Below are 12,140 nucleotides of genomic sequence, written 5' to 3' on the forward strand. Positions count from 1 at the left end.
TCCACATTTAGTTTCAAAATGTGTGCTGGATCACAACAATCAACCTCATGTAATTTATTCCGTTAGTTTTGACCTATGAGGGTTGTCACAGGTGGATATTCAAAATTAACATTTTGTAATTTATTCTCCTCATTTAGTCTAGGGAGCTTATGATAATTTTAAAGGATTTGATTATTTTAGTAAAGCTGTGAAATAGAGTTCTTTGCAGCGAGCGATCTGTTGTAAATATGCTTGATAGATGATCACTGGTGTAGAACTCTATTCTTTATGACCGCTTGCCCGTGGTAGCATAAATTACGCAAATGAATTTGGGGTAAAGGTCACGAGCCACACCCGTCGCATTAGGTCGGGCAAGGCTACGTGCGTTTGGTTGGGGACCCGTCATTACGTTTCTTGTGTTGATTCGGAAATGTTCTGTTTAAGTTCCTGCCTGCAAGCTTAAGGAAAGCTGAGATGTTTTTTTTGTTTGAAGCCAGTGTTTGGTAATTTCTGTTGTCGAAGATGACACAGCTAAACCTACACTTCAGTTCCAATACATTCTTTTTGCTTGGAAAACTCACGTGCGGTGGTAAGCGTTCATTTAAATCTTTATTCATTGCTTATCCGAAAATAATTTGTATTTTGAGGTTCTGAAGCATTCATCTATTAATACTTATTATACAAGCATGATAGAAAGTATCGCTTATGGTTTAATAGCTTTTTTTGGAAATGTTATAGTGTGAAAAATGATCAATGATGACTCAAGGAATTATTGAATTTCATTGCATTCCTCTTATCAACATTTTCATTTGTTTTCTAATCAGATATAGGATTGGTGTGTATGTGTATGAATGCGAGTGGTTGTGCTCAGAGGGCATTCGGTAAATCACAATGGTTTTCAGATTTGATTTCTAGATGAAATTTTGAATTATTCTTTCAAACAGAGTTTTCGTTGGGGTTTAAAACTGCTGATAATATGACGTCAAAAGGACAGTCAAAGCATTCACCGATACATACAACGTAGACGTCAGATGGCGCTGTCTCCGGTGGGACGCTACGGAATCGTCGAGGAGTCGTCGGTGGATCAGGACATTGCACATGCGTGACATCGATATCGTAGGACTGTTGTGTTTTGGCATGCCACATGTACATCGAGCCCATCCTCGAACTTTTTCAGGTTTTCCCCTTGTATGAATGTGCTTGATTGAGTGAGTGTTTGGGTGATTTATTTAGATGTTATTTTAGATCAACTTGGCCAAAAAGAAATTCATTGTTTAATTCGATATGGTTACTTTATTGATAATGGAATTTCACTGATTGTGTGACATCAGAGAATTGAATTCTAATTGAATTAAATGTACTCAAAATAAATTCAAAGTCTTAAAAGTCTATTATTTGGTCTCTTGTCCTAAGATCTCCTTCTCTTATTTACTGGTTCCTTAACCGGGCCGTGACATTGGGGGCTTGTCCGGGAGAAGGTGATTTTTGTAGGATAGAGAATAAAACAGACAGGCTTTGACTTTATTCTAGTTTGGCGTTAGTAGGTTTAATTACTGAGTTTATCACTGGCTAATCTATCAATTGTTTATATCTGTTATTGACCTCTCGCAAATATGGAAATTGAGGCATTTATGAAGTTGGGTCAGAAATGTGGCCTTGAAGGTAAAGAATTATTAGATTATGTAGAGTCCAAAGAAAAACAACTAAAGGAAGAAACACGTCAGCAACAAAATGCTGAGCGTGAGGAACGGATGAGGGAAAGACAAGAACGTGAAAAGGAAAGAGAACATGAAATAGAATTAGCTCAATTAAGAGAAAAACAGAATGTAATCAAGGGTCTCCCAGGGAATGTGCCGAGCATGCCAGTGTTCAGAGCAGACTCTGATGAGTTAGATGCTTATATTCTAAGGTTCGAGCGTCATGCAAATTTGCAGAAATGGCCGACGGAATATTGGGCATGCGCATTAGGTAATCTGCTGACAGGTCAGGCTTTGGAAGTCTATACTCGGATGCCCACTGAAGACGCAAGCAATTATAGAGCTTTGAAATCTACGCTGCTGCAGCATTTTGCTTTAACAAGCGAGGGATTTCGCCAACGATTTCGGGATGCGAAACGTGGCAGTTCTGAAACTTTTAAGCAATACGCTGCTAGATTAAACAATTACGCGAAGCGCTGGGTAGAGTTAAGCGGGAAAGATGCATCTTATGATTCATTACTTGAACTATTGGTTATGGATCAAGTTCTTGAAAGTTGTGATCGCTCAACCGCAGTTTTCATTAGGGAGCGTAGCCCTAAAAGCTTATCGGAATTGATTGATATTGCAGAGAAATATAGTGCGGCGCATGGAACTACACCACGTGGTTCCAGTAGGAACGCGCAGAGTGGTGAGAAGGCGCGTAAAAGTGTCAACGGAAATGAACGACACGAAAAGAGTCAAAACACTAAAGGCCCTTGTTATGCATGTGGAAAGCAGGGACACTTAGCGAACAAGTGTCCAGATCGCAAGCGAGATATCAAGGATAAGCAACCAGACTCATTTCAGTCAGGGGCGCGCAAGCAAATTGTTGGTGCTTGTATCGCTGGATTCTGTCCGGGTTCTGACACTAAGGAATGTGGTCATCGTAGTATGAGTTTTAGTGATGAATCGCAGGCTGTAACCCTACAATATGGACATAAACTTCCGGTTATTAGTGCTGGATGCACGGTAGGTACTGATATGCCAGTATATAAAGGCATGCTGGATGGTAAGCCAGCAAGTGTACTGCGGGATTCTGGAAGTAGTATTGTGATTGTCCGTTCTGGGTTAGTAGATGAGGAAAACTTTACTGGTGAAAAACAGTTATGCCTGCTCATAGATAGAACGGTAAGATATGTGCCAATTGCAACAGTGGAGGTAAGAAGTCCTGTATTTACGGGTAAGGTAAATGCCCTTTGCATGACTAACCCACTCTATGATGTTATAATTGGTAATATTCCAGGAGCAAAGAAACTACAGGATCACACTGAGGAACTGACTTTGGAGGCGGGCGAGAAGTTAGAAGTCAACGATAATGGTCAACACTATGTTCCACCCGAGGTTGCTAACGAGTCATCCATAGATATCAGCGCAGAGACGACGGAACCAGATGTAACCATTCAGGGAGCAGGAGTAAAGACTCGTGGAATGAAGCAACGTGAGAAGGAGCCATGGAGGCCAATTGGATCTGCAGGAGAGCCTGAGATCGCAGCTACTAGAAAGGACATAATCACCTCCCAGCAGGAAGACAAGTCTCTTGAGAAACTTCGGAAAATTGCTGCCGAAGGATGTGAGGCTAAAATTGTTGGGAAAGGCAGTAAAGTGCGTTATTTCTATAAAAATGGTCTCCTTCTCCGTGAATATCAGTCATTCCCACAGGTCAACAGACAGGTGTACACCCAGTTGGTAGTTCCGAAGCCTTACAGAAGCCAGGTTATGCGGCTTGCTCACGACTCCGCGCTGGCAGGACATCTCAAGGCGAAGAAGACTACTGAACGGATAATGTCCCAGTTCTACTGGCCTGGATTACAGTCGGACGTCAGACGGTACTGTGCGTCCTGTGACCCTTGTCAACGCACTACTCCTAAAGGAAAGGTCGGTAAAGTACCTTTAGTTATGCCACCCCTGATTGATACATGTTTCAGGAGAATAGCAGTAGATTTGGTAGGTCCCCTTCAACCTATAACAGATCGAGGCAATCGCTACATCCTAACGATTGTTGATTTAGCTACGCGATATCCTGAAGCTGTGGCGCTGCCGAGTATTGAGGCAGAGAGGGTAGCTGAGGCTTTAATGTAAGTCTTTTCTAGGTTAGGAATTCCAAACGAAATTCTTTCTGATAATGGTACCCAATTTGTGTCAGGAGTAATGAGGGAAGTGTCACGCTTACTTGGGGTTAAGCAGTTTCACACAACTCCATATCACCCTATGGCAAATGGTGCCTGTGAAAGGTTCAACGGTACATTGAAGCAAATGCTTAGGAGAATGTGCCAGGAATGTCCTAGGGATTGGGACAGGTATTTACCAGCTCTCTTATTTGCATACCGCGAAGTTCCTCACGAGAGTTTAGGGTATTCACCCTTCGAGCTAATGTATGGAAGGGCAGTTAGGGGTCCTCTAACGATCTTGAAGGAATTATGGTCCGAAGAAATAGCCGAAGAGGATGTGAAATCTACTTACCAATATGTTCTTGACTTACAGGACAGACTGGAGATGACTTGTAAAGTGGCAAAGACTGAGCTTGAGAAGTCGTCGAGGAAATACAAGAAGCATTTCGATGTGAAGGCTAGAGAGCGGAGATTTGAGTGCGGCGATCGGGTACTGTTACTTCTCCCTACTAGTTCGAACAAGCTCTTGATGCAGTGGAAGGGTCCGTATGACGTAGTAAGCAAGGCTGCTCGCCACAACTATGTGCTGCAGATCGGCAAGAAGAGGAAGACCTTCCACGCTAACCTCATGAAGCTGTGTGTAGAGAGATTGCAGGAAGAGCAAGTCGACGACCTCGAGGAGAATATCGATAACGTCGAGGATGTTCACCATGATGTCAAGGAGGATGACGACAATATCGATAAGAATGACCACGACGTTGAGGAAGATGCCAATCACGTAGGAGATGATGTACCTCTGGAAATAGGTAATGCAATTCAAGTCATTGTTGATGACGACGATAACGAGTATGGTGATGGTGTATTAGGGCTTTCCTTCCCGTCAATGGAGCAGACTGAAGGAGTTGATGATGTGAGGTTTGGTGAAGAAATTGGTGAACTACAGCGAGCGAAAATGGAGAAGCTTATTCGAGAATTCGCAGATATTATGACAGATGTACCTGGTCAGACGGACATCATCAGTCACAGCGTGAACCTGAGCACTCAATCCTATATACGTTCGAGACCTTACCAAGTCCCACAAGCGCTTCGAGACACAATCAAGGAAGAGGTCGACCTGATGTTGAAGATGGGAATCATCGAGAAGTCTACCTCTCCATTCGCATCACCCGTCGTCATTGTACAGAAGAAGGACGGTAAGAATCGTTTTTGTGTAGACTATCGGAAGATAAACGCCGTAACCGTGGTGGACAATGAGCCCATACCAAACATGGAGGAGATACTTGCAGATGTAGGAGGGGCAAAGTTCTTTTCAAAGATTGATCTGTGCAAAGGATATTGGCAAATATCTGTTCAGGCAAAGGACAGGGAGAAAACTTCCTTTGTAACTCCGGATGGCCAATATCAATTCAGAGTCCTCCCGTTTGGCATGGTTAATGCCCCAGCTCTCTTCACGAGGATGATGAGAATTCTACTTCACGGGATACCACACGTCGTCAACTACATAGACGATATCCTGATCTACAGTTCTACGTGGAATGAACATGTCGATGATGTCAAGAGAGTACTTGCAGCACTTCGTGCCGCTAATCTCACAGCAAGGCCAACAAAGTGCCACTTCGGTTGCACCACAATCGAATTCCTAGGACACATGGTTGATAAAGGTGAAGTCACACCTACTCAGGAAGGAGTCGACAAGATACTCAAGGCGACGAGGCCGACGACTAAGAAGGAGGTAAGAGCTTTGATAGGCCTAGCAAGTTATTATAGAAAGTTCATTCCAAACATGGCGGTAATAGCTGCACCCTTGACAGACCTAACAAAGGACAAGGCATCAAACAAGGTAAGTTGGGGTGAGGCACAAGAGACAGCCTCTCGGGTTCTGAAGGAACGTATAGGCAAGTTTCCAATTCTTCATCTACCAGACTTCGCGAAGGAATTTGTACTTCGTACGGATGCTTCGGATGTAGGTATTGGTGCGGTATTGTTGCAACCACATGAAGAGGTGCTGTACCCAATCCAGTTCGCAAGTCGTAAGTTGAACGCTCGAGAACGCGCATATCCAATCATCGAGCGTGAGTGTCTTGCGCTAGTTTGGGCGATCAATCAATTTGCATATTTCTTGCTAGGACGAAAATTCAGGCTGCAAACCGACCATTTTCCGTTAGCCAATCTGTCAAAGATGCAAACAAAAAATTCACGAGTGATGCGCTGGGCATTGGCAATGCAGGCACATCAGTATGTTGTGGAAATAATCAAAGGCTCAGAAAACATTGGGGCAGACTATTTGAGTCGATGCCCTGAGTAAATCAGTGTATGGTAATTTTTCTTGTGGCTATTTTGGGTTTTTTTCAGTTTAAGGTTACTAGAAAATAAATCAAAATGACAATTTTAGGTTGAGGGGCAAATGTCACAGGTGGATATTCAAAATTAACATTTTGTAATTTATTTTCCTCATTTAGTCTAGGGAGCTTATGATAATTTTAAAGGATTTGATTATTTTAGTAAAGCTGTGAAATAGAGTTCTTTGCAGCGAGCGATCTGTTGTAAATATGCTTGATAGATGATCACTGGTGTAGAACTCTATTCTTTATGACTGCTTGCCCGTGGTAGCATAAATTACGCAAATGAATTTGGGGTAAAGGTCACGAGCCACACCCGTCGCATTAGGTCGGGCAAGGCTACGTGCGTTTGGTTGGGGACCCGTCATTACGTTTCTTGTGTTGATTCGGAAATGTTCTGTTTAAGTTCCTGCCTGCAAGCTTAAGGAAAGCTGAGATGTTTTTTTTTTTTGAAGCCAGTGTTTGGTAATTTCTGTTGTCGAAGATGACACAGCTAAACCTACACTTCAGTTCCAATACATTCTTTTTGCTTGGAAAACTCACGTGCGGTGGTAAGCGTTCATTTAAATCTTTATTCATTGCTTATCCGAAAATAATTTGTATTTTGAGGTTCTGAAGCATTCATCTATTAATACTTATTATACAAGCATGATAGAAAGTATCGCTTATGGTTTAATAGCTTTTTTTGGAAATGTTATAGTGTGAAAAATGATCAATGATGACTCAAGGAATTATTGAATTTCATTGCATTCCTCTTATCAACATTTTCATTTGTTTTCTAATCAGATATAGGATTGGTGTGTATGTGTATGAATGCGAGTGGTTGTGCTCAGAGGGCATTCGGTAAATCACAATGGTTTTCAGATGAGATTTCTAGATGAAATTTTGAATTATTCTTTCAAACAGAGTTTTCGTTGGGGTTTAAAACTGCTGATAATATGACGTCAAAAGGACAGTCAAAGCATTCACCGATACATACAACGTAGACGTCAGAGGGCGCTGTCTCCGGTGGGACGCTACGGAATCGTCGAGGAGTCGTCGGTGGATCAGGACATTGCACATGCGTGACATCGATATCGTAGGACTGTTGTGTTTTGGCATGCCACATGTACATCGAGCCCATCCTCGACCTTTTTCAGGTTTTCCCCTTGTATGAATGTGCTTGATTGAGTGAGTGTTTGGGTGATTTATTTAGATGTTATTTTAGATCAACTTGGCCAAAAATAAATTCATTGTTTAATTTGATATGGTTACTTTATTGATAATGGAATTTCACTGATTGTGTGACATCAGAGAATTGAATTCTAATTGAATTAAATGTACTCAAAATAAATTCAAAGTCTTAAAAGTCTATTATTTGGTCTCTTGTCCTAAGATCTCCTTCTCTTATTTACTGGTTCCTTAACCGGGCCGTGACAAGGGTCATTTTCGGTACTTCAGACATAGCTGACCATTCGCGCAGTTTTGCTTACTAAACTGTGCAAATAGGTTGGAATTTGAGGACTTCACCGTGTTTTATCTTGTTCCCTTATAGTATGGGAATGCTTTCCAAAGTCCATCTTGCGCAGAATTTTATGCTGATTCCAATCAGTCTTTAACAGCTTATGGTCATTTTGGCCACTTATGGCCCCCAAAATGACCAATAACATGAGTCTAATTTATCCAAAAATACTTCAATGTTACCAGAATCGTTAAAGGGTGTGCTGTGACACCTAACATTGGTGTATTAATCCTTTAAATTGAAGATATTAAAAGTATTTTGACCATCAGTTTTGACCTATTAGGGTAATTTTGGTATTTTAGACACAACTGACCATTCGCGCAATTTAGTATAATAAACTGTGCAAATAGGCAAGTATTTGAATTTTAAGTATTGAAGAGCCTGTTTTATCTTCTTCCCTTAAAATATGGTAATGCATTTAAGGTCTATCTTGTGTCGAATTTTATACTGATTCTAAATAAATCGGTCTTATTGACCCTTTTTAAAGCTTATGGTCATTTTGGCCACTTCTTGGCCCGAAATTACCAACAACTTCCATTTAATTTATCCCAAAATACTTCAAAGTTAATGTTACCAGAGTCGTTACAAGGGTGCGCTGTGACACCTGGTGTATGAATCCTTGAAATTGAGCATTTCCAAAGTATTTTGACTACCTTGGTCATTTTGGTCACCTTGACCCCTGCCCAATTTATATGTTAATTAAGCCTATAGCGAACATGGCGAGGAGACATTCAGGATTGCGTTATTATTACTATCAATCATTGTTGAATGGAGAAATTGTGAAAGTTTTGGGTGAAAATCAATGCAATGATTCCACGTGAACCAGTGTTACTTGCCTAGCTATTGGACCGTGGTAATTTTGACCACTTTTTGCTCAATTCATGCCAGTGACTATACATGCTTTGATGATGCAAAAGGGATCAAATGTTGGTCAGTATCATTATCAGCCTGAGCTATTAATAATCGGTGAAGAGTGTGGATAAATATGATAAAATCATTTACATCAAGCATACATAAGGTTGTTTGACCATGCACTGAGGTCAGCCAGCTTGACCACTTATAAATGTTTATGAAAACTTCACTTATATGGGGCAGCAAATTCAGGAGTGAGACATGATAGCATCATTTAATGTTAGTACATATTTATTTCTTAACTTTATGAAGTAATGATTCCAAATATATCGGTCTTTAGTGGTCACTTTGGTCACTTTTAATCCTGACAATGACCAATGACATTTGCATGTATTAAAAAGATATTGATTTAAAAAATATTATTACTTATAGTACATAATACAAATGTTGTGATCATTTTGGCCTCTTGAACCATTTATCCCATGTATACTTTTGTAAATAAACATGACTGGGGATCAATTATGGAAATGCATTCATTCTTTTTCGATTTGGAATATTAAAAGCTCAACTTAAGTAGGAATTGTGCAAAATACATCACCACTGTCTAATGTGGCCCAATTGGTCACTGCATGGTCCTTTAATAGCCATAAAATCATCCCCCATTTTTTAATTGATATTATACAGAGTGCTATGTTCTGGAGGAAGGCACTAATCCTCAATTTAAACGTGCGTCATTACAAAGAAATTGATCAAAACGAATACCACGAATATATTTGACCATCAAGAACTAACTTCGCTATTTGTATAATGTTTTACAAACCTCATATTTGCATGATTGGTCAAGTTGAAAGTGGAAAACTTGCCCTAAATTTTTAAAAAGTGTAAAAAAAAAAAAATCGGTACAGACAATGATTTAATATAGAATGTGTTTTATTACCCAGTAGCCTACTTCTTCAAAAGAATTAAGGGTAAATTTGCTGCTCACCAATCATGCCCATGCGAAGTTTGTGATGCATTGTTAAAAAAGCCAAGATGGTCAAAATGAATTATGGTCTCTTAGAGAATTACACTGTGACCAATTTAGCTTTGTAATGATTCTCAATATAATTTGACTTTAAAAAAGGGAAATAATGTTGGTTATTTAGGGCCATAAAGTGACCAAATGGCCAACAGTAGACAGTCACAAGATAATTGTCACAATTCGTACACCATGAACACTGCAAAAACACTGGTGTTGATTTAATATCAGCCCGGAATCTATATATGTCCACACCAGAGAAGTGTTAAACAACACCAGGTTAGCTTTAGTTTAACACCAGATAGGTGTTTATACAACATCAATTAGTATTTAAACAACATCGGTTTGATTCCAAACTGGTGTTGTTCCAATACTTCTCTGGCGTGGACATATATAGATTACGGACTGGTGTTAAAGCCCCCTCACACCTGACCGAATGTCATGAATGTAGGCGGACGAATGGTGACGAATGGGAAAATGAACGAAATGCACGCGAATTCAACGAAAAATTCCGTCAAATCATGCGATCAGTAAATATTGTCAAATTTTATCAACGAACGGTAAGCGAAGGATGAATATGACATGCAAAGGATATCGATTTTTTGGCTCACCTCTTTGAGAAAATTGCTGCCGAAATAAGACGAAGGAACAGTGAGCAATGGTTTGATATGACGTGCGATTAGAAATGAACACGAGGGAATAGATCAGGTAATCTATTTCGTTGTGTCATCGTGTTGCTTCGTTAGGGGTTCTTTCGAGATCGGTCCTCTTTGGCAAAAGCGCGAAGAGGGACTATGCGCGACAAAAAAAATACACGAACGATATACGAACGATTACCGCAGACTAAATAAAAGATGGAAATTCAAATAGATGGTCAACGATTTTTCAATTCGTCGGGAAATTTCAAACATGTTCAAAATTTCCGCGCGAATTTGAACAATCGCAGTTGTTAGTTCAGAAGATGTACGAACCCATAGACGAAGGGTAAATATGATTTACTATCAGTTACCATTGAAAACGATTAAAAAAATGCTTTTCGCCAGCCATCGCAAGGCATATTTCAGGCAATTCGATTAGGTGTGAGGGGGCCTTTAAATCAACACCGGAATTTTTGCAGTGATATGTATTATTAGTGATATCATATTAATTAAACAATTTGTCACTAATTATGATTGATATAATACATCTAAAATACAGAGCAACACATTGGATTCATTTTGATACATGCAATTGTCATTGGTAATTGTAGGGACTAAACGTGACCAAAATGACTTCAAAAGACTCATATATTTGGAATCATTGTATTAATCTACTTCAGAAAGTTTTGTAATAAGTCCTTTCTAACATTAAATGCTGCTAAAAATATCTCATTCCTGAATTTGATGCCCACTATATTGAAGTTTCCATGAACATTTACAAAGTGGTCAATGTGCCTAAAATCATATGAAAATGACAAAAGTGCATGGTCAACATATACACTCGATGTGAAGGTTTTTATCACATTTATCAACACTCTTAATTATAGGTGTCGTAGCTCACGCTGATAATGATATTAATAGATTAAGCTACGTTTGAGCACTTTTTCAATCAAATTACATGTATGTGAGGTCACTAGTCGCTTTTGAGGAAAAAGTGATCAAAATGAACACAGGGTCCGATGGTTAGGCCCATTCCACTGGTTAATATGGAATCATTGCATTGATTCATACCCAAAAGCTTTCAAACTTTTCCCTTTATTATAATTGATGCTAATATTAACGCAATCCTGAATTGTCTGCTCACCATGGTCGCTATAGGCTGAATTAATATACACATTAGGCAGGGGTCAACGTGGCCAAAATTACCAAGGTGGTCAAAATACTTTTGGGATGCCAAATTCAAGGATTAATACACCAGTGTTAGGTTTACAGCAAATCCTTGTGACGATTTAGTAAAAGTCGAAGTATTTTTTGATAAATTGAAGTATCATGGTATTGGTCATTTTGGGGGCCGAAAATTGACCAAAATTAATATAAGTTTTATAATAGGGTCATTAAGAGTGATGTATTTGGAATCAGCATAGCATTCTACACAAGATAGACCTTTAAATGCATTCCCATTTTACAAGGGAAGATAATAAAACGGGCTGAAGACCTCAAATTCCTACCTATTTGCACAGTTTATTATGCAAAACTGCGCGAATGGTTAGTTACATGTATGTCTAAAGTACCCAAAACGACCCCCATAGGTGAAAACTGATGGAATAAAGTACATAAGGTCAAAATACTTGTGAGATGTTCAATTTTAAAGGATTAATACACCATTGTTAGGTATCACTGCACACCGTTGTAACGATTCTGGTAACGTTGAAGTGTTTTTGAATAAGTTAAACTGATGTAATTGGTCATTGTGAGGGCCTAAAGTGGCCAAAATGACCATAATCTGTCAACGACTGATATATTTGGAATCACCTTAAAATTTTACACAAGATGGATTTTTGAATGCATTCCCATGTTATAAGGGAACAAGATAAAACACACCGAAGACCTCAAATTCCTACCTATTTGCACAGTTTAGTCTGCAAAACTGCGCGAATGGTCAGTTATGTCTAGAGGACCCAAAATGACT

The 12,140-nt window shown here is 39.6% G+C and overlaps 1 protein-coding gene across 1 annotated transcript; it reads left to right on the plus strand.

The window, feature by feature from the left end:
* Nucleotides 1-1,592: 1,592 nt before the first annotated feature.
* On the plus strand, nucleotides 1,593-3,794 carry LOC135155945 (uncharacterized). The gene has a single exon (XM_064106537.1). It carries the CDS (start codon nucleotides 1,593-1,595, stop codon nucleotides 3,792-3,794), a length of 2,202 nt encoding a protein of 733 aa, XP_063962607.1.
* The last annotated feature ends 8,346 nt before the right edge of the window (nucleotides 3,795-12,140 follow it).

This window comes from Lytechinus pictus, chromosome 11 (genome assembly GCF_037042905.1).
Source record: "Lytechinus pictus isolate F3 Inbred chromosome 11, Lp3.0, whole genome shotgun sequence".
Taxonomy (NCBI): Eukaryota; Metazoa; Echinodermata; class Echinoidea; order Temnopleuroida; family Toxopneustidae; genus Lytechinus; species Lytechinus pictus.